This window comes from Rhineura floridana, chromosome 10 (assembly GCF_030035675.1).
Source record: "Rhineura floridana isolate rRhiFlo1 chromosome 10, rRhiFlo1.hap2, whole genome shotgun sequence".
NCBI classification, from domain to species: Eukaryota; Metazoa; Chordata; class Lepidosauria; order Squamata; family Rhineuridae; genus Rhineura; species Rhineura floridana.
The window spans coordinates 18,052,234-18,076,291 of NC_084489.1; the positions used below are offsets into that span (position 1 = coordinate 18,052,234).

A 24,058-nucleotide genomic window follows, 5' to 3' on the forward strand; every position below is an offset into this window, starting at 1 on the left:
TCCAGGATTTTAACTACACCATATTGCCTGGGTTTTTTTTGGGGGGGGGGGTTGCTTCTATGTTCGTAATGAAATGTTATGCCGGAGATGATTGGTTGTAATCTGGAGACTTTATAGCATTTGTAAGAAATATTTTATTAATATTCCCTTCTACCAGCCCACTGAGCCCTCAAAGTGGATTTTGAATTCTGCATTTCAAAAGCAGTTTGGTCCAATAGCTGCTGAAAGTCACGTTGGGCATGCTGTGAAAGTTTTTTCTCTTCAGAGGAGAATGATATATGAAGTTGCAGTTGGTTTGTGCTACAGCGAAACATTTCTGACTTATTTCCAGTATGCAAGTATATGGTTGGCCACTGAGTGCTTCCACCTGTGAAAGAATAGTTGGCACCATCCCACCCCACCATAAGACGGGGGTACACTTGGTCCCATGATGTAAACTGCTCCCTCAGTTGCCAAGCTCTGCCGGCACTAGACTGGTGTTTTGTGTTTCGGGTTCTACTTGCCCAGAGCAGATGGGCTCCTTATGTACAACAGTCTGGGAAGTCTACAAACCCTGGAAAAGAGAGGAAACCTGTAAATATGGAAGAAATCAGATGATTGCTTAATAATATGATTATGTTGCTCCTCCTACGGAGCAGATGATGATAGCTTTTTTCTTTAATGTCTGTGCGGGCCTGTTGAAGAGACTTTCAAATTAAGAGATTTGCTCCCTAGAAAGAGAGGAATGACAAGATTGACTTAGCATCCATGTTCCAAGATTTAAGCTGGAGACCATTGCAGAATCTGCCATTTCTTTTTCTGAGAATTGTATACAGTCTAGGCAGAAATCTACTATGGAGGCAGTAGCCTTGTTCAGCTTATACAGGTCTCCTTTCACCTTTGTGAGTTCTGGTGAGTGTAGTCTTATTTAGATGGTTCCAGTGCCAGAGCACGAGTGCAGTTGCACAAATAATTGTCCATGTATTGAGGCCGTGTCTGCCTTATGGAGCATTCTCATTTCTTTTTCCCCATGGATTTTTGAGGATGTCATCTCCTTCTTTGAGAAAGATTGCACCAGAAACGGGAACCAATAAATGATACAACCTTTAAAAGTTTTAGGGAATTCACCAAAAATTGATAGGCTTTCTGAAAAAAATATCAAAGAGACACAGGGTAAATTACCGAAGATTTGCTTTGAACTGATGGAACATTTAGAATTGGTGGATACCTGGAGATATATAAATGATAATGCAAAGGAATTTACTTATTTTTCAGAAAGACACAAAACATTCTCGAGGATTGATATGATTTGGATGTCTAAAATTTTAGCGAAGGACACTTTTAAAATGGATATATTACCAAAAACTTTTTCGGATCATAACCCTGTAATATTAACTTTAAAAAAGAAAAATCTTGGATTTAGATGGAGACTAAATGAATCTTTATTACAGAATGACAAAGTAGTACAAGAATGTAAGAAGAAATTAAAAGAGTTTTTTGAACATAATTTACATAAAGGAACAAGTGAAAATATTGTTTGGGATACAAGTAAGGCATTTATGAGGGGATATCTTATTAAATGTAACTCTGAATTAAAAAAAAAGAAACAACAGAAAATGCAATTAATTTTGGAAGAAATAAAACAAAAAGAGGAAGAATTGAAAAAGAATCCAACTAAAGTTTCTATTGTAAATCAAATCAAAATGTTACAGAAGCAAGTATCAATGCTGACAGTTAGAGAAATTGAAAGAAAACTAAATTTTGCTAAACAAAGGACTTTTGAATTTGCAAATAAACCTGGGAAATGGTTAGCATATAAATTAAGAAAAGAACGTCAAAAAAAATATCATTTTAAAGATACAAGAAGGAGATGAGACGTTGACAGATAATGTAAAAATTAAAAAGATTTTTCATCAATATTACTCAACATTGTATAAGTGTCAAGAAATTCCATCTGAAAAAATAGAAGAGTATTTATTTAAACAGAATTTGCCTAAAATTACAGATTTTCAGAGACAAGTTATTAATGGCCCTATTACGTCAAGAGAGATATCTGAAGCTATAAATAAAATTAAATTAGGAAAGGCACCAGGACCAGATGGGCTATCTGCAATGTATTATAAATGTTTGGAGGAAGAACTCCTGCTACCTTTACAGTCTACAATGAATTCTATTTTGCAAGAGGGAAAGATACCGGATAGTTGGAAAAATGCTAATATAACATTAATACCTAAAGAGGACCAAGATTTAACTAAAACAAAAAATTATCGGCCAATATCTCTACTGAACAATGACTATAAAATTTTTACAATGATTTTGGCTGAAAGATTGAAAATAATATTGCAACAATTTATTCAGGAAGATCAATCAGGGTTTTTACCTAAAAGAAGGGTGACTTAGCCTGTGCCTGCTTTTGAGACGGGCTCCTGCCTCAAAAGAAGCTTATTCAGATATATCAGTCAGTTTTTTCTTTTTTTTTTGACTGATTAAACTTCTCCCGGGTAGGGAGAAACGAAGAGATTAACCTCAAAGCCTATTTTTGTTGGGACGACCAGATCTCATTAATTTATGGGACGAGGTCCAGCCGACGAAGGTGGGACGGATTTTTAACAGCAAGCTCTATCTGTTAAAGCGAACGTTCATCTTATCTTCTAAGAGAGAACGCACTAACAGGCAAGCACCCTTCTTTCTATATTTTTCTTTTACTTGACTTAAATTGTTGCTGTTTAAAAGAGATTTGCCAGATTGATCGGTTTTTGACATCTCACTGGGGAGCCGTAACTTCTCTCTGCTACGCACTAATTAATAGCTTATCTCTGTTTTTGTTGCAAAAAGCTGTCCTGGATTTGCATTCTAAAGATACACACAGAAGAGGGATTTCTATTCCAGATTTTTATTTTGAAAAATATTATACTGTTTTGAGACTACTCTCTTTTTGGTCTATTTTATTTTGACGAATCTGTTTCTTGACGATTGCCATTAATTGCTTCGATCCTGGGAACTGCATTTTGTTTACTTAACTATTGGAGAGATAAGGCTGTCTGCTCTGTTTATACTGTGATGTCACCAAGTTTGGAGTATTAACCCAATTGTTGCTGAAATAAGAAGTGGTTTTCCTATATTTTTCTTTTAAAATGGCAATTAAGAAAGTGGCTGAGAATCTGGAAATAACTATGTTTCAGAGAATAATGAATGAGATTGAGATAACGAAAATTGAATTGAGTAAAATGAAGCAGGAGATTAAAGATATAAGGGTCCCTGTGAGAGAGGTGACCCTGGAAGGGGTCCCTGTGAGAGAGGAGACCCCGGAGATTGGAATAGGGGTCCCTGTGAGAGAGGAGACCCTGGAGACTGGAATAGGGGTCCCTGTGAGAGAGGAGATCCCGGAGATTGGAACAAACGTGGAACAGGAACAAGATTTGGAGTCTATGGACTTTAGAAATAAAATCTATTGTTTGGAACTCAATGTTATCTCTGAAGAAATTAATGAAGATTCTAGAGATAAAGTTATCAATGGCATGGATTATCTTCTGGACTGGAATGATGTGATGGAGCCCAATATAGAGAAAATCTATGGAATTAACTGCAGCCATGTGACAATGGAAAAACTTTTAAGAGATGACCCAGTGTATTTTGAAAAAAAGAACAGAGATATGATTTTACAGCAGTATTTCAGCAACTTATTCAGAATGGATGGCAAGAAAATATTTGGGATAGAGGTAATTCCCATCAGACTCTTATTATATGACTATGGCTTTGACAGCAAGATTATTATGGAATACTGATAATGGAAGATTGGATATTGAAATTACTGGACTTAACAAGACTACTGAAGATGGAAGATGGAAAATGGAACTAATAGAGATAATAGAACAATGGCTACTGAAATTACTGAACCTAACAGATTCTGATGTGATGGATTAATTGAAATGTTTATTTTGACTATGGTTATGACAATAAGATTATCATAATTAGTAATGAGATGGATTAATCGATATGCTTATCTGGAAAAAAAAATTGATAGATATATTTCTTAAAGAATTGAAACCTCTCTTTGACTTTTTGTGGAAAGAATAAAGTAATGTTTATGAGATTTGATGATTAAGTAAGATAACTACTGGAGGAAAGTGATTTTATAATATGACTTAAGAGACAGGATTGCTATATATTATAGACTTATAACTGATTTGATCTTTGACAAATGGGAAGTCAATATTTTACTCTTTATTTTTTATTTATTTTTTTTTTTCTTCTTTTCTTTTTTTCTTTTTGTTTAACTATTTTTGATTTTGTTTTTTGTCTTTGAATGTTTTATGATTTTGTCTTGTATGTTTTATGAAAATCTGAATAAAAATTATTGAAAAAAAAAAAAAAGTTTTAGGGAATTCAGAATCTCTTGAGATGTTGGGATGTTCTTGCTAAAATCAGGATTCCCTTGACTTTGTCCTCTGGTACAATTGTGCAGGTGAGGCTCATTACTAGCAATGTCAGATCACAGTTCCTTTTTCAGACATGGAGAAAGGAAGTTTATTCATCCACAAACTGTTCTGAGATATCAAGGAAGCCTCCCCTTTGATCCAGTCTGCTGGGAGGTGGGCAAGGGAATCCTTATCCACAGGGGGTGGGGTAGGTGGGGAGAGGTATGGATGTGGTTCTAAGTATCCTGGCTGTATGGATACTAGGATTTTGTGAGAAGGATTTCTTTAAAATGGCTGTTGAGTTGTGAATGACACTGGGAAAGTAATGATGTTATACCCTTACTTAATCTGGAGTTAGGAACTGGAACAACAGCAGTAAGGGTTGGGCAACTCTAAGGGAGATCAATAGCACTCTCATTTCTTTTTGTGCTTTCCATGGAAGTGGGGCATCCTAATTCCTATAAAATCCAGGATGCAGAAAGGGCCTGTCTTTTATTGTCAGGGGTACCAGGGACCCTGATATTGTCAGGGGTAGGTGATGGAAAACTTGACTTACACCCAGAATCTGGTGGATACTGGTTCTCGATGTGTTGCCGCAGGATATGTGCTTGGGTGCAAGCCCCAAGTTAGGTTGCAGTGGCCATTTGGAGAATCAATTATCTGCCCATCCGGAAAGCTGTGGAGGGTTTATTCATTATTTATTCATAAAATTTCTATCCTACCTTTCCACCAAAAGGAGCCCAGGGCAACACACACAGAGATAAAACAATACAATTAAAACATATTTAAAACTATTAAAATCATCTACACTTGGCATTTAAAAACAATTAAAGAGTCTAAAAACATAGAAAACAATCACATACTCTCACAGCTAATGTCAAGATTGCTCAGAAAGGATCTTTCAGCCATTATACGTGAAATATATATCAAAATGTGCAACAAAAGTCAGAAGTTAAAAACAAGTTGACCTAAAAAAACCAAATCCAAGTATAAATAAAACCAGTAGTTAAAAATATACATTATAAAAAACAAAAAATTGCCTGTTAAAATGCGTGTCCACATTACATATCTGAGTTGTTGTTGTTGTTGTTATGTGCCTTCAAGTCGATTATGACTTATGGCGACCCTATGAATCAGCAACCTCCAAGAGCATATGTCATGAACCACGCTGTTCAGATCTTGTACGTTCAGGTCTGTGGCTTCCTTTATCGAATCAATCCATCTCTTGTTTGGCCTTCCTCTTTTTCTATTCCCTTTTGTTTTTCCCAGCATTATTGTCTTTTCTAGTGAATCATGTCTTCTCATTATGTGTCCAAAGTATGATAACCTCAGTTTCATCATTTTAGCTTCTAGTGATAGTTCTGGTTTAATTTGTTCCAACACCCAATTATTGGTCTCTTTCGCAGCCCATGGTATGGGCAGAGCTCTTCTCCAGCACCACATTTCAAATGAGTTGATTTTTCTCTTATCCGCCTTTTTCACTGTCCAACTTTCACATCCATACATAGAGATCAGGAATACCATGGTCTGAATGATCCTGACTTTGGTGTTCAGTGATACATCTTTGCATTTGAGGACCTTTTCTAGTTCTCTCACAGCTGCCCTCCCCAGTCCTAGCCTTCTTCTGATTTCTTGACTATTGTCTCCATTTTGGTTAATGACTGTGCCCAGGTATTGATAATCTGTGACAAGGTGTCAACTGTAAAGTCATTGTCAACTGTAAAGTTAACATAAATCTTCTGTTGTCATTAATTTAGTCTTGACATTCAGCTTTAGTCCTGCTTTTGTGCTTTCCTCTTTAACTTTCATCAGCATTCGTTTCAAATCATTACTGGTTTCTGCTAAGAGTATGGTATCGTCTGCATATCTTAAATTATTGATGTTTCTCCCTCCAGTGTTCACACCTCCTTCATCTTGGTCCAATCCTGCTTTCCGTATGATATGTTCTGCGTACAGATTAAACATATAGGGTGATAAAATACAACCCTGTCTCACACCCTTTGGTTCCCAATCGGTTTCTCCATATTCTGTCCTTACCTCTGTCCTAGCCTCTTGTCCAGAGTATAGGTTGCACATCAGGACAATCAGATGCTGTGGCATCCCCCATTTCTTTTAAATCATTCCCTAGTTTTTCATGATCTGCACAGTCAAAGGCTTTGCTGTAGTCTATAAAGCACAGGGTGATTTTCTTCTGAAATTCCTTGCTCCGTTCCATTATCCAATGTATGTTTGCGACATGATCTCTGGTGCCTCTTCCCTTTCTAAATCCACCTTGGACGTCTGGCATTTCTCACTCCATATATGGTAAGAGCCTTTGTTGTAGAATCTTGAGCATTACTTTACTTGCATGGGATATTAAGGCAATAGTTTGGTAATTACTGCATTCTCTGGGATCCCCTTTCTTTGGAAGTGGGATATATATTGAATACTTCCAGTCTGTGGGCCATTGTTTAGTTTTCCATATTTCTTGACAAATTTTTGTCAAAATTTGGACAGATTCAGTCTCAGTAACTTGTAGCAACTCTGTTGGTATGCTGTCCATTCCTGGTGATTTGTTTCTTCCAAGAATTTTAAGAGCAGCTTTCACCTCACATTCTAAAATTTCTGGTTATTCATCATATGGTTTCTCCGTGAATGAATCTGTGATCCTGTCATCTCTTTTATAGAGTTCTTTGGTGTATTGCTTCCATCTTCCTTTTACTTCATCTCGGTCAGTCAGTGTGTTCCCCTGTTGATTATTCAACATCCCTACTCATGGTTTAAATTTCCCTTTCATTTCTCTAATCTTTTGGAATAGGGCTCTTGTTCTTCCCATTTTGTTGTCCTTTTCTATTTCTATACAATAACTATTGTAATAGTTTTCTTTGTCCCTACGTACTAGTCATTGTATAGTTGCATTTAGGGTTCTGACCGTGTTTCCATCTCCTTTTGCTTTTGCTTTCCTTCTCTCTTTAACCATTTTAAGAGTTTCTTCAGTCATCCATTGAGGTCTTTCTCTCTTTTTAACTAGAGGTATTGTCTTTTTGCATTCTTCCCTGATAATGTCTCTGACTTCACTCCATGGTTCTTCTGGTTCTCTGTCAACTAAGTTTAAAGCCTCAAACCTGTTCCTTATTTGATCTTTATATTCTTCTGGGATGTTATTTAAATTGTATTTTGGCATTAAGATTGCTTTGTTGTTCTTCTTTAGCTTTACTCTGATTTTCGATACGATCAGTTCATGATCTGTACCACAGTCTGCTCCTGGTCTTGTTTTTGCAGAAAGTATGGAACTTCTCCATCTTCTGTTTCCAATTATATAATCAATTTGATTCCTATATTGACCATCTGGTGATGTCCAATGTGATGATCCTGTATTAGTGTATATATGGTAAGTGCTGTTTCAATAAAAGATACATGGTAAGTGGAATGGAAGAGGAGGGGGGAGTGAATGGGCAGTAGAATGCTGGATGATTGGCTGAATGTTTAAAATGGCTGAGAGTATAAATGGAAGGATGTCAGGTAAATCTGTGTGGACGTGTGGGGGTTTTCTGAGAGTTGTTTGAGAAGTGTTTGGTGGTGTTTGTCAGGAGAGCGTGGAGAAGGAGGGGGGTGGAGTTCGGATTAGTATTAGATAAAACCATATGCTTATGTGCCTTATGAAGTAATCTTGTTGTCTGTGTTATTTAATAAATACTTAATTTGGTTTACCAAAGGCCTGATCCTTGGCTGGGGTTTCACAGACCAGAAGGGAGGGTGAGGTAAATAACCAAGGCTGAAGGGTAACAAATGGTGGCAGCGGTGAAGAGAATAACACCACAAGTATTCAGAGCAAACCAGAATTATCTGCATTGATACAAAGGGAGTGGGACAGCTTAAGCACGGAGTCACAGAGGTAACATGATTGAGAGAGACTCAGGCAGAGTCTCTGGGAATACTGGTTATAGGACGTGACTGGTAGTGCTGCCTAGCAGGGGGATATGTTGAGATCTATGCTAGAGTGGAGAGGGAAACCATAAAAAAGGATGGTCCGGACTGGTGGAGTCCCTGGTGGTGCCTAGTGACAGGCAGTAGCCACGAGCAGGTTGGAACCTGACAGGGAGAGCCAGGGAAGGGGTGTCACATCCACGTCTACAGTCGTCTTTGTGGTTGCTCAAAAAATGTGTTGGCAAGAAACAAATCATTGGCTTCACAGAATTCAATAAGTCTTTCTCCTGCTTCATTTCTGTCACCTAAGCCCCATTTCCCCACAATTCCTAGTTCTTCTCTGTTCCCTACTTTTGCATTCCAGTCCCCCATGATTATCATCATATCTTGTTTTGGTGTGTGATCAATTTCCTCCTGTACTTCTGCATAAAATCTCTCCAATTCCTCTTCTTCTGCATTTGATGTTGGAGCGTAGACTTGGATGATGGTTATGTTAATAGGTTTCCCGTTAATAGGTTACTCGCTCAGACCTTGCATTGTAGCTCCTAATTGCTTTTGCTACATCACTTCTTACTATTAAAGTAACCCCGTTTCTTCTTGATTTCTCATTTCCTGCATAAAATATTTTGTAGTTGCCTGATTGAAAATGTCCCATTCCAGTCCATTTTAATTCACTCACGCCAAGTATTGTAATGTTGATACACTCCATTTCTTGCTTGACAATTTCTAACTTTCCCTGGTTCATGCTTCTCACATTCCATGTTCCTAATGTGTACGTCGTACAACTCTGGACTCTCCTTTCACATCTGTGCGCATCAGCCTCTGGGCTTCCTTTCGGCTTTGACCCAGCTGCGTCATTAATCACAGTGCTACTCGTACTTGTCTTTTGTTCTTCCCCAGTAGCTTGGTGAGTTCCTTCTGACCTGGGGGTCTCATCTTCCGGCACTATCTTGTGTTGCATTTTGGATACTCTGTTCATAGGGTTTTCGTGGTAAGAGGTATTCAGAGGTGGTTTTCCATTGCCTTCCTCTGAGTTTGGATGCATCTTAGTCTGGTGTCTCAGCTTTGACCATTCCGCCATGGGTGCCCTTGCTAGGAGTCTAGCCTCTTGAACTAGACTCCTGACAGCATTGCTGTCAGCTTCTTCAACACTCTCAAACCCCTTCACCACATTAAGGTGTGCATCCTAAAGGGGGACATATCTGGGTAGGCATGCCTAAACAAAAAAGGTTTTAGCAGGTGCCAAAAAGAATATAGCAAAGATGCCCGCCTACTTGAAGAATCATCTTACTGCATATATGCTCACTTGACCGCTTTGATCTGCAGAACTTTACAAGTACTAAATAACATTCATTTTGTGCATGCAAGATATCTCTTAGTATGACAGCTCCTATACAGCTCCTCCTTGTGATGTTGGCTTGACATTTGGATATTACCTCTTGTCCAGCCAATTTAAGACTGGGAAGGTGGTAAGAATGAAAAAGAGTTGCCAAAAAAACAGCAATCTGCCCTGCTTGCTCAGAGATGGACCAAAGATGGATGGAACTCCTGGAAGAAAAGGAAAAAGGGCTTTGTATGTATTATGTTTCTGGAGGTGGGTGAGAGGAGTTACCCATTTCAGGATTTCCTCTGAGGCAGAAAGGGAACAACAAAACCATACACGCTCCCTCCCTCATATAAGTAACGAGTTGGTATTTTTCGTGGTGTAGCTAACCAGTCTGGCATCTTGGTCATGAACAGAATTATAATAAAATAAATCTAAAATAATGGAATGAGTAATGTTTTGGCTTTTATATTATCAGCTATCACATACAGATAATCTTAGTTTGGGGGCTTTCACTTTCTTCCGGGGCATCTCTCATATCATGGGGCACTCTGGAGGAGAATATGATAAGATCCAAGGGGTTGCTGCTTGAAGGAAGAATTGGCCACTCACACACATGAATAATTGACATGCATGTACTGGCATCCCTGCATTTTAGCCCGAGAATATTTTTGGTGGTACATTGTTTTAAGTAACTAGGGACTTCACTCGCCAGCCCCACCTGCTGTCAGCAGCGCACCTCCCCTACGGGTCTCCAGTGTGCCATCTCCCCCCTGCACATGGGTCTCCAGCATGCCCCCTCCCTCCACCAGCCAACTGACCCACCAAAGGCTAGGCCCAGCCACCACCAGGCATTTCGCTTGCGACATCTGCTTGCCACGGGTGCCACAGCTGTGCTCCCTCTGCTGGGTGCCACACCCATTATGTCACGCTATGTTTCTGCGCAGGGTCATGAGGCTTACAAAAATACTATATAAGAAATGTACATTTAAATGCCTTGTACATTCAATTTAAAATACTTTCCATTAGATGTGTTGTATAACTGAAGATGTTGAGCCTTTTTTAAGCTGCGGCCTAATGCTTCTGAGCAAAGGACCATTTTACGTCTCTGTATTGTAATTCAGGGTTCTTTTGGTAAAAATTCAGAAACTAAAACTACTAACATTCCACTTGAAAAAAATGGGTTTTTTAAAGTATTTAAATCTTATAGAATGAGTGTTTCCAGGATTGAGGCTTAGACGAAAGAACTGATGAGATCAATCTTTGCAGTGCAGAATGAAAACATAATCTTGTATTTGCTTCTGTGAACTTTATTGAAATGATGACTCCTTTTTTTAATTGCTTATTTTTTTCCTCTGCAGCTGAAAATGGCGAAGGTTTCCATATAATTTTGAAGTGATGTTGCCATACATATGGATGGACTGATATTCCAGTATAGAATGAAGTCATGCTCAAGAATGGCATATAACATTGTCTCTTCAGGGATTTGACTTCACCATATAGGATGTTTCATATTGAAAACACAAGTTGACATTTCTAATGAGCTGTTTAGATGAACTTACCACTGCCGTAGCCAAATGTCCTCATAAGAGGTATAAATGCCGTTAACAGCTTATGTACAGGCATGGAGGAAACAAAGGAAACAAAAGGTGTTTGCCCTTTTTAAAAAATAAGGCAAGCTCTGGCCAGTAGATGCAGTTTCTAGAAGCATCACTGCTTTCCTATTACACTGTATCCAGTTTGAATGTAAACTTATTCTGGGCATTTACCTTTCTGTGCCAGTTTGTCTATTACTCGCTTGTACCTTTATGCTGATTTTATTTTTTTTGATGTTAGCAGAGCACATAGTAATTTGTGTGGAAATAAGTAGTAAAGATGATAGCAATCAGGTTTGGGGTCTTGAGAGTAAAGCTGTCAAAACAGCATCCTCTGTGTAAATTGTGTATAAGCGTGAATGTAAGAAGTGTAAATGTCAGAGTTGGACTTACTAAAAGTCCTAACCAGGTGAAAATTAAGCATGCAGCAACCATAATTAATGGTAATTGAGCATTATGTTTAGTACCTATTTGAGAGGATTAAAACAAATCCTGTGAAGGTACAATAGTTTGCTTTGTAATAGGTTCATTACAGAGAATCTGCCTATGCATTGTCTTTTTTTTTTTTTAGTTTTTCTATAAAGCACTGTTCATTGTTTGCTTTTCAAACCATACTGTTAATAGTAGTGAGTTGGGATTTCCTCATGGAGAAAAATGGAATGTCACTGTCATCAAGGGACTGTTTTTTGGCAGGAGTGAACAACACAAACTTTCAAATTACTTTTTTCTCTCTAGTTGAAGACCAGTATCTTCCCTTAAATCACTCCCATGTGTGAACTGTTACTTCCTTGTTTCTCTGAGTCTTGTGGAAAGACCATAGTTACAGTGCCTCTTCCATAAAACCAAATACTTGATTAGCAGTTGCACATCTTAATGAACTGCAGAAATGTCCTTAATTACCTGAAGATTGGAGATAGCTATCCAAGGACAGGTGCACGTCTGTTACAGATTATGTATTAAATATAGGTTTGTGGCAGATTCAGACAAAGAACGCAAGGTGGTCTGCCGTCACGGTGTGTGGACTTGGCCTTTTATCAGATAGCTAAAATCTTAAATAATGTAGTGAATATTTGATGGGGGGGAAGAGCAGCATGTCAACTACTGTTTTAATTTCATTCCCATTTTAATTATGCATAGGCTAAGTCTTTATTTTAATAAAGTTGTTTCATTCCGAGTTAGGATGAGGGCTTCCTTCCCACATCCCTGCATGACCGAGACTATTCTGCACTGATGGGAAGGGAGAGCGAAGTTTCTGAGCATACTTAACTGTATTTTTCTTGCCTATAAATTATTTTTAGTTTAGTTATATTTGGGTGTCTTCAATTGACTTGATGCGTCATCACATTTTTCTGATCTGTGGAGAATCTTTGATTGAAAAAGTCACTAAATTATAAAAGCTGTACAGTAGTTTGGTCCACTTGGATTAATTATGGCACCAGCAAATTGCTTTTTGTTTTTAAATAAGATGTATACATTTCAATTTCAGTAAAAACATTTTCCAATAATTTTGTAAGTTTTTTCCTTACTTTTGTAAGACCTAGAAGACCTAGTAACTAATACTAAAAGTGCAGGTGGTAGTGCGTGTTTTTTTTATTTGGACAGAAATGTTCTACCCCCTCCCAACTACATTTTATGGAACTGTTAACCGTATAACTCTTTAAGAGGTGTTGGTGATGATGATGCATATAATCTGTTGAACTTTAAAGGCCTACTGATAGAAGATTGCCTCCTTCATTGATCTGCCATTTTATTTTGAAATGATTGAAACCAATCTAAATAGGGATGCAAGTACCTTTTTATTTTCACCTTTTGAATTTCATAGACACATGACCTTTTAAGAGTCAAACATATCAAAAGTTTTGTTTGACAACCTATTAGAATTTTTCTTGATAGTTAAATTACCATAACAGATAGCATCATACATATATGTCCTGTTATAGAATATTCCAGTAGAAGGAATATATTTCCCCATTATTGGCACTCACTGTAGTATAGTCTTGCTGTAAAGTAGTTTAAGAACATTAATACCAAGCTGTTGCAGTGTATTTCCAATAATACCCTTTTCAGAATTAAATGGCTTCACCCTTTAGCTGAAGGGAATTGAATAATTTAAATTACATACACAATTCTGTCAGCAATTCATTTAAAAAGCATTAAATGAAATAATTTGAATAATATGCCTTCTCTTGAAAAACAAATTAGCTGCTAAGATTGTGCCTACTTCTCCCAACTCAATTTTACAAAAATGTTACCTTTTATATTGGAAAACTTTCAATTGTTGGAATATACAGTGCCTTGCAAAAGTAATCAGACCCCTGACCAATGCTCTCATATTACTGAATTACAAATGGTACATTGTAATCTGTATATTTTATTTTGAAACACTGAAACTCAAAATCAGTTATTGTAAAAACCTTAAAATAATTCAGTAATATAAGAGCATTGGTCAGGGGTCTGATTACTTTTGCAAGGCACTGTATATTCAATCAATTTCCAACAGCTCATTGAAAGGTTTCCAGTGTAAAAGGTAACATGCTGGGAAATGTTTGCAAGAAACATAAAAAACGGAAACATGTTGCTTGCATAAGTATTCAACCCCAAGAGCTCTGCATAGCACCTGCCTGTGTGGGAGGGTGGCAAGAAAGAAGCCGTTACTCAAAAACTACCATCTGCAAGCACATTTGGAGTTTGCCAGAAAGCATGAGAGTGCCCCAGCTGTGATGTAGGAAAAGGTTTTGTGGTCAGATGAGGCCAAGATAGAGCTTTTTGGTCAAAACTCAAAATGCTGTGTGTGGCATAAACCTAACACTGTCCATGCCTCAAGACACACCATCCTTACAGTGAAGTATGGCGGTGTCAGCATCATGCTGTGGGGATGCTTCTCATCAGCAGGGACTGGGCATCTTGTTAAAATTGAAGGAAGAATAAATGGAGCAAAATACAGGGAAATTCTACAAGAGAACCTGCTCCTCCAGTCCACTAACAAACTGAAGCTTGGGAGGAAATTCACTTTTCAGCAGGACAATGATCCCAAGCACAAGGCCAAAGCAACACTGGAGTGGCTCACACAAAAAGTTGAATGTCCTACAGTGGCCAAGTCAAAGTCCTGATCTCAGTCCCAGTGAGAATCTGGTGCTTGTTAAGAACTCGCAAGTTCCCACCAGGGTCAACGCCCAAGCCCAGGGCAATTAATCCCAGCTCGGCACAACCCATGCCTCCCTTACCAGGGCTGAGTTAAACCAACACCAACCCTGCAAGTAAGGTAGACTGCCACCACCCCTTAAACCTGGTCACCCACTCTGGGCCAAGGGGAAACCCAAAGTGCCAGAAATAGATCTGCCAAGGATTCCTAAAGAGAAAAGCCAAGAATGCTTACCTCCTTACCTTGGCAAAATACCCAAATTTACGGTAGTCTGTGGCTAATTGGCCAAGGTACTAGACTCAGACCCAATTTCTCCCTGAAATGAATACACACTGGCAAATAAGAGGTAGCTTTATTAGAATAAAATATAAGTGCAAAGAGTATAGTAGCAAAATAGTTCCTTGAACCAAACACCCCCAAGGCCTAGCTAAAATACAGAGAGAGTTCAAATCACAAAAATAACAAAGCTGTCTAGCCTAATCTATACTCCCACAAGATTGGTAAACCAGCAGAGTAACTTCATGGTTCCACATCTCCCCGAAGATGGAACCGCACCATCAGGTAGCACCAAAGAACATTGGGGAACAAAGACCTAAAGTCTTGGTTCTATTTTTATGGGGGAAACCCAGCAGCAGCCAGGAATCAATTAGCCAATTGGGGGGGGGCCTTTCTGATGATGAAATCATCTGGAGCTTTCACACCAACAGTCACGCGCTTCTCTAACCTTCCCAGGAACTTTCCCAGGCCTGTGGCCTTGAGGTAACAGTCTTAGACTGATAAGCAGGTGTTCTTGCTTACTGCTTAATTAACTGGGTTCAGCTGTGAGAACTGAGTGTCTCATGGCGTCTGATGCCCTAATTCAGGCAAGACGTTTTCCCCACAGTTCCTTTCCACAGAACCATTTTAGCTGACATCCTGTCTAACCAGGTGTTCTTGACAACACTCTTTGAAAATTGTGGTCCATAGTGACATCCAACCAACCTGCATGACCAGGAGCAAATCTGCCAAGAAGAATGGGCCAAAATCCCTCTGACACTGTGTGCAAAGCTGGAACATACCTACCCCAACCGACTTAAAGCTGTTATTGCAGCAAAAGGTGTCTCTACCAAATATTAATGTGTGTGGGTTGAATATTTATGCAAGCAACATGTTTCAGTTTTTTGTTTCTTACAAACATTTCCCAACATAAAACCAATGTCACCTTACAATAACTGATTTTGAGTTTCAGTGTTCCAAAATAAAATATACAGAACGAAAAGTACAATGTACCATCTGTAATTCAGTAATATGAGAGCACTGATCAGTAGTCTGATTTATTTTGCAAGGCACTGTTGTTGCCCTTGGGAAACAGCCTCTAGTAGGCATCCATAAAACAGATCATGTGGTACAGGGTTGAATGCTTCAGCCAGCTCCTGAGTCTCCACCTCCAGTTCCAAACCAAAGACAGTATATGTAGAACCGGGGGTGGGGGGAGAACCAAAATAGCCTAAGAAAAAGAAAAAGTGAACATACTCTCCAAATCAAGTCACAAGTCAGATGCTGAAGGTCAGTCCATACTCAGCCCTTGCAGTAGGGTGGGTCTGGCTATCTCCTGCACACTTTGGGGAACAGCATTCGTGATAAATAACCAATGTTCCATTCCTAGGAATGACATACAGGAAGCCTCCAGAAAACATGGGATTTGCTTAAGTTATGTCTGATCAAGGAAGAACATAGCAGGTGAATAGTCTAGGAAGGCAGAAAAAATTGCTGGAGTGCCCATACTCCAAAGACTGCCTCTGTCCAAGCATACTTGTTAATTTTATAGTGATAAAGGTAGGCAGAGACCCATGGAGCACTCTACAAATGTCCTTGTGGGCAGTTGTAGAGAAGGCAGCTGAAGTTGCTGCTACTCTTGAAGAAGGAACCAAAAAATATTCAGAGGTGAAGGAAGATTTTGAGATTCATAAGCTTAGGCAATGTAGACATGAAGCTAGCAGGCCAACATACATCTATTAACTTTCTGGCCCACTGATTTACTGAATGGTTTGGTTCTAAAAGACCTTAATGTTCCTTCTAACATCTAGCCTAAACCACGTCTGTTCAGAAAGATGCAAGGGATTAGCACAGAATAATAAGATCACAGCTTTATCATAAAAGGAAGGAAGGGTCAGGACAAAGGATAACAGTCCTTAATGAAATACAGAGGCAACTGTGGAGCTTCGTTGATAACTGCAAGCTCAGTCACTCACTGGTCCAAAGTGATTGCCATCATAGTCCATGGAACAGACCAAAAATTGGTATGTAGGAATGGGATTCACCACTCCACTCATCCCTGGCATCACAGAGGCTACAGCAGAAGAGAAGGGGTCCTCCCTGGGTGGAAGGATAGAGCAGCTATCGTGGCAAAAGCTTCCCCCCCAGCAGGAGCAGACCACAGAGGAGGAAAAACAAGATGAGGTGCCACACCACAGGGCAAGCGACAGTTTGCAGGCTGCAATGGGAGAATATCTGCATCATTCCACCCACCCCCACCTCCGTGGTTGGAATTAAGTGGATTTTTCGCTTACCCTAGCCTGCAGCCTATCACTTGCCCCACAGTGTGGCACAGTTCTTCCTCTGTGATTTGACCCTGCTCTGGGAGGGTTCTGCTGCGGCAGCCACTGTATCCTTCAAAGTGGGGAGGTCCCCTTCTCTCCTGCCACTGCCACCTCCTCTATGGTTCTGGGGATGAGCAGGGTGCAGCAGATTGACGGGGCAAATCCCATCCCTAGTTACGTAGGGTGGCAAAATTTCATTATGGGTTTTTGAAAGGGTTAGGTCTGTGGATTGTATTTTCATGTGATAGCGGGCTCTGACTGGTTGCTTAAGCTTTTTATGGTGTCAGCAAGATGGCCAAAGCCATCTTCTAACATTTCTAATTTCAGCTATGTGTATGATTTAAAATTTTGAAACTTCACTGAAAAGCTAATGAATTTTCTTACAAAAAATTAATTGTAATAAGGACCTTATCCATTAGTGTTTTCATGGCACATGCAATAAACCAAGAAAAGGTTAATTTTCTACTCTTTATACAGTTTACTGCATATGACTCTTTGATTCAGATAGGCACCTACAGTGTATTAGACCATTACAGGGTACTCACTAGTAGTTGTGTGTGTCCAGCAACTCTTCTATATGCGTACGTGTTTACCTATAAATTTAAGAGAACATTAAATGTTAGCAGCTGTGAAATAACACTGCAAAATTTATTTTAATGTTCATCACCACTGCAGCGATCTTTTGAGACTCCAACTGCAAAGTCTATACCTGATTTTTTTCTGGTTGCTACATGACTATAGTTTGCACATAGCAGTACATATTAAGTCCACTGGATAGACATAGCACTTTGGCAGTTGACAGGAATGTACACAACATCTACAAAACTGCAATTGGTGATGATGGTTCATGCATCCAGTCAGTAACAAGATTGCCATCTCTGTCATCCATCTATAATATTTTGGGCTAGGTACATGTGGCTGGTTTTGTAAGCTGCATATTGAAATTACAGCCTGAAAATTGGCCCAGAGTATGCATGAATGGTGGAAGTTGACTGGACTCTACCTCTCCTCACGTAGCACAAAATACTTAATAGTGTAGGTGATTTACAGAAGTATTGCAGGTAGTTGGAACACACGTGACAGATGAAATGCTTTAACTTCTCAAACATCTCTAAAGAGATTTCCCATCACCTTCCTAGTTGACTGACCATCTCCTGGTAGTTGTCCTTTCTCAATAGCTTCAAGGGAGTTATCTTACCCTGATCTGCAAAAGTCCTCATGGTGTCTCAGGCAGTAAAAGCATATTGTCCAATCAGGGTGTGAAACACATTCTGTCCCACTGAAATTTTGAGTTTGCTTATATCAATACATCTTGGGTGAATTTTTCTTCCACACTTCACAAACATGAGGCTTAGTATTCCACTTGCAAAGCCAACATATAGTATCAGTGCATCATCTGAAATGACATCTTCAGAATCAGTAACAGATTTTATCCCTACCTTTGCTGCATGAAGTGCATGCAGCAATATTCTAGCATCAGCTTCTTGTGCTCAGACATCTTCCCATTAGTTTTTGGTGATTTTCGAACAGGCCTCTTCACTTGTTACATAAAGTGTTTTGTCTTTCAACCTCTTTGTGTCCTTATGCATTCTCCACTATTGCACCAAGAACTCGATGAACTGCACAAACACCTTCTTAACTACTGGACTTTGTGAGCTGGTGCAATGTCTTTCAACTTTAAACGAGCATTTGTGGTTCACTTGTATCCGCATCTTTAAATAAAGCTTCCAGGTAAACATAAAAGAAAACATCATTTTCCACAGGTAGCCTGCCATCAGTCTAGGCTTTACTGCCATCTAGCGTCCGAAGGCAAGAATGCACTCGAGTTAAAACCTGGGCCTCAAGCCCCTCCCACTCCATTCCATTCTTGCCTTCGTCCGAAGAACTTGGATCTTTTACAGCATAGCTAAGTCTCTTTTTTCTGATATTTGCTGTCCCTTTGTATTTTCCCCCTCCCCCCCTTTTTTTTTGGTTTTGGGAGCGTGTGGGATTTTTGTGTTTGCTTTTTCCCTTTTGGGAGCTCTTTGCTTACTTTTTACTTCTTACTTTTTACTTTCATTTTTGGTTACAGCGCTGCTGTTTCCTCTTTGGGGACGGGCGGCTGCAGTCCCCGTTAGCAGCGGCGGCTGCTCCCCTCCTCTCCGGGGGATCCGCGGCTGCTCCCCTCCTCTCCGGGGGATCCGCGGCTGCGGTTCCCCCCCCCCGGGGCCGTTTTGCTCGGCGTAGGGTGGCTCGCGGCTGCGGCTCCCTCCTTCGCCTCTCTTCCCCGCCGGCTCCTGGGCAGTGTTTTCGCCCTCCTTTCAGGACCCAGCAGCTCTTTTTCTCTGGCTCGGCTGCTTCTCCTGGCCTCTGGGTCTTTCAAGCGACATTTTTTGTTCCCTCCTCGCCGCCGCGGTTCCTCCGGCAGCGTGTAGCCACGCAGAGGCTGTTTTCTCAGCCCTAGCCGGCAGCGTTCTCTTCCGGCGGCCAGTTAACCCTTGCAGGGAGTTTTTTCTAGGAGGTCTGCTTCCCAGTCCTCCATGTGTTGTTTGCCTTTTGCCTTTTTGTTTCTTGATTACTTTTTTCATTTTTCAGCTGTTTTTTCTCTCCAGTGTTTTTTATAACGTTGCAACACCCGCTACAGCGGAGAGCCCTACATTTTGAGCAAGCTGTGTTTTTTATGATACCACACCTTTCCCATTGTGTGTATCCATTTAAGTGCGCCCAAATTTGTTACACGCAATTTCTTCTGTGATATTGAGTCTCTTCGTGCACATTGGCGGTACCGCACCTTCCCCATTGTGTGCGTGTATTTAGCCTTGGCCCACGCCACATTTTGTCAAAGGCAATCTTTTCCTGGCAGTGTATTGTAGCGGTCTCGCACCTTCCCCATTGTGTGCGTGTACTTAACTTGTGGCCAATATTGCAGCCTAACCTATTTTTTGTGGCTCCCTGACTGATCAGGGCGATATTCTCCTGTGGGATTGTTCCCATTTCCCCCATTTTTTGCAGTGCCATAGTGAACAAGTCTTTTTCTCTTGGCACCTAGCGCTCCATTGCACAGTCTACCTCTCATCGCCTCACAGCATACGAATGTTACTGCACCTTCCCCATTGTGTGCATGCATCTAGACTCCACTATGGCAGACCAGCAGCCGCAGGGGGCGCAATCCGCGAGGCCAAGTCACCAGCGCATCGCCTTACCTCAGCACAAGCCTGCTAAGCACAAACACTCTAAGGCCTTAGCCAAGACTAAGCATTTATCTGACCACGGCGCTTCCAAGAGGGCCCGTTATGTTTCAACTCCGCCTTTAGAGAAATCTGCACAGGATACAGTACCTACACTCTTTCAATCCCCCTCTGGGTCGTCAGAGGATGAATTTGAAGGCTTCCCCAGTCAGACTCCACGTTCCGAGGTTCCTCTGCTTCCTCCGACTCCTCCAATGTAGTCTTCTCTGCCTACACAAGAGCATTCTGTGCCCTCTACTCCTCCTTTAGGGCTACAGTTGACTCTGGAATTTCTGTTACAGCTGCGAGAGGTGTCTCTCCCAAGCCCAACCTCAGCCGCAAGCACAGTTGTCGCCCCAGCCTGGAGTTTCACGGCAGTCCACTTCTGCACGTCAACAGGGATACTATGATGATGTCCCTCCCTCCTCGCCTAATCCATTTGATGTTTCTAGGGGCAGACTTGGCGGCGACCCTCCAGAGATGCATGAATACTTACCTTTCCTGCAGGCTGATCCTGATGAGTGGAGTGGAGAATCTGATCCAGATGAAGACTTCTCCTACTGCCTCTTCGATTCGGCTGATTATCCCCCACTCTCACGAAGGGTAATGGACACCCTTGGCATTCAACCTGCTCAAACGCAACCTTCCGCCCCCCCAGTTAAGGGCGCTAGAGTTCTAGAGTCTCCCAGATCTGTGGATCATTTTATCCCTGTGCCAGATCCCATTAACAAACTGGCCAGGGAAGAATGGGCCCGTCCCTTGCGCCCACGTCGCTTCTCTCCGTTGGCCAACAAGCTGTACCCATTGGCCCCGGAATTTATGTCTTTCCTGAACGTCCCTGGGGTGGACCAGCCAATCTCCGATCTCGTTTCTCGATCCTTCCTTCCTAAAGAAGGAGAATCGCAGCTCAAAGACCCATCCGAGAGGCGGCTTGACTTCGTACTTCGCAAAAACCACAAGGCATCTGCCCACTCCATCAGAGCCTCCACTGCCGCCTCCATCTTCTCACGCGTACCCATGATGTGGCTTGATGACCTGTTGGACGATCCTAATCCTGACCCAGCCAAGTTGCGTAAAAGCCTACTCAAATTGCATAAGGCTGCTGCCTTCATGGCTGACGCCACTTTGGACACGACCCACCAAGGAGCACGGGCCCTTGCTGCCAAGATAGTCGCTAGACGAACCCTATGGCTACGACATTGGGATGCCGACGCGGCTGCCAGAACTAACCTGTCCATGGCACCATACGCAGGCTCTATGCTTTTTGGTGACGGTGCTCTGAAAGTGGTCCTGGTTGACCCCAAGGACAATCAAAAACCTACCTTGGCCACAGTCAGAAGGGATGACCGCAGACCTTTTCGGCGATTTACTCCCTACCGTTCCTTCCAGCCCTTTCGCGGGGCGCGGCCTGGTGGGCGGGGACGAGACGCCAGGTCCACAGACTTTCGCTCCTCCAGGGCACCCTGGCCCAGACAACGTTTCCAGGGCAGATTGTGATGCGTCCTTCCCTGGCTCTCCCTGTCAGGTTCCTACCTGCTCGTGGTTACTGCCTGTCTCTAGGCACCACCAGGGACTCCACCAGTCCGGACCACACTCTCTTATGGTTTACCTATCCGCTCTAGCACAGATCTCAACAGATTCCCCTACTAGGCAACCACCAGTAACGTCCCAATACTAGTATTCCCAGAGACTCTGAATACTGGTATTGTTATTCTCTTCACCGCTGCCACCATTTGTTACAGTTTCCCTTCAGCCTTGGTCATTACCTTACCCTCCCTTCTGGTCTGTGAAGCCCCAGCCAAGGATCAGGCCTTTGGTAAACCAAATTAAGTATTTATTAAAGATAACAAAGCTAACAAGATTAACAAGATTTCAAGGCACATAAGCATATGGTTTTACTCAATACTAATCCGAACTCCACCTCCCTCCTTCTTCACGCTCTCCTGGCAAACAACTCTCTCAAATTCACACCACATCCACCTATCAACATCCACCTCTTTCTCTTCTCCCCCCAGATTCCACTCTCCCTCTTCCTTTTATACATTCAGCCATTTTAAACACTCAGCCAATCATCTCGCATTCTACTGCCCATTCACTCCCCCTTTCACTCCACTTACCATGTATCTTCTAAAACAACAACACTTACCATATATACATTAATATAGGAACATCACACAGATCCCAATACCAAAGCAGGCAAGCCTCCTCCTCTTCTTATGGCAGGGGAGCCCGTCAGCGTCGGCAGTTCTGACGCCATCCCCATAGGCGGCAGACTGTCCTTTTACGGAAGTTCCTGGCTGGCCCTGACGCACGTCTCCTGGGTCAGGGTTATCTTCACCCAGGGTTACAATATAGAATTTTGGCGGAACCCCCTGGACAGAATCTGCCCCTCCCCCGTCTCCAAGTCACGCAGGATAGTTATGCAGGATGCCCTACGTCATCTACTCAGTATAGCCGCTGTAGAGCCAGTACCACCATGCGAAAGGTTCCAAGGCGTCTACTCCGTTCTCTTTGCAGTCCCCAAGTGAGACTCTTCTTGGAGGGCGGTCTTAGACCTCAAGTTTGTCAACCGCTTCGTCAAGTACCACGGCTTCAAGATGGAGTCCCTGGCCTCAATTGTGGATGCTCTGCAACAAGGGGACTTCTTAGCATCCATCGACTTGAAGGACGCCTACTTACACATCCCAATCTGCCCGGCTCACAGACGTTTCCTCAGATTTTCCCTCGGCCAACACCACTTCCAGTACCGTGCCATACTATTAGGCCTTACATCGGCTCCTCGGGTCTTTACCAAGGTGATGGCTACCATGGTAGCCTTCCCCGCCTACAGGGGGTTCATATTTACCCCTACTTGGACGACCTTCTCCTCCGAGCGTGCTCCCGGGACCGGGCCGAAAGACAGCTCCAGTTCACTCTGGATGCCCTCACCTCTCACGGCTGGCTGGTCAATGTCAAGAAGTCATCTTCAGCCAACCCAGCACTTCCTGCACCTAGGAGCCATACTGAACACGTCTCTAGCCATGATCTTCTTGTCTCCAGACCATATCGCCTCCATCACAGCCATGGCGACCTCTTTGGCTCATCGCTCAAGGGCAGATGTCATGCTCCTGGCACAGATGCTCGGGACACTGGTCTCCACCATTCACATTGTGCCGTGGGCCCGACATCACACGAGACCTTTACAATGGGCCCTCCTACCCTTTCAGGCGGACATTGCCAACTCCCATCACCATGTGATCCCGCTGGCCCCCTCTCTACGGGTGTCATTCCGCTGGTGGACAGTAGCTGCACACCTCACCAAGGGTACGCCCTTCCGGGAGCCTGTCAGGGTCATCATCACGACAGATGCCAGTCTATCAGGCTGGGGAGCACACTGCAATACCAGCTTTGTCCAGGGAGTGTGGTCCCCAGCAGACCTCACTCACAACATAAACTGGTTAGAGCTCAGGGCGGTTCATCTTGCCCTTCGACATTTCCAGCCACTGTTCTCCCCGGAGCACGTGCTGATCCAAACAGACAACGTTTGTGTAAAATCTCATCTCAACAGGCAGGGGGGGACCAGGTCCAGAGCTCTCCAGGCAGAGGGGGCCCAAATCTTCGACTGGGCCGAAAAACACCTACTATCCATACGGGCGGAACATCTCAGCGGGCTGCTAAACGTCACCGCCGATTGGCTCAGCAGGCAGCATGTACACCCGGGAGAGTGGAAGCTTCATCCAGCAGTGTTCGACCTGCTCCAGATCCAGTTCGGCGCTCTCTCAGTGGATCTCTTCGCGTCACGCCGCAACTGCCAGCTGCCTCGCTTCTTCTCGAGGTACCTAGAGGAGATGGCAGAAGCAATGGATGCATTGATGGCACCCTGGCCAGGCGGCCTTCTGTATGCCTTTCCCCCGATCTCCTTACTGGGCA

At 42.2% G+C, this 24,058-nt stretch overlaps 1 protein-coding gene across 2 annotated transcripts in view; it reads left to right on the forward strand.

Annotated features, from left to right (window-relative positions):
* The window catches only part of UBP1 (upstream binding protein 1), a 44,991-nt gene extending 32,264 nt beyond the window's left edge, over nt 1-12,727 (forward strand). For both annotated transcript variants that reach the window (XM_061586170.1, XM_061586171.1), the window contains one exon: nt 10,989-12,727. In XM_061586170.1, coding sequence (XP_061442154.1) covers nt 10,989-11,026 — 38 coding nt within the window. In that variant the 3' untranslated portion in view covers nt 11,027-12,727. The remainder of the gene's footprint in view (nt 1-10,988) is intronic.
* The last annotated feature ends 11,331 nt before the right edge of the window (nt 12,728-24,058 follow it).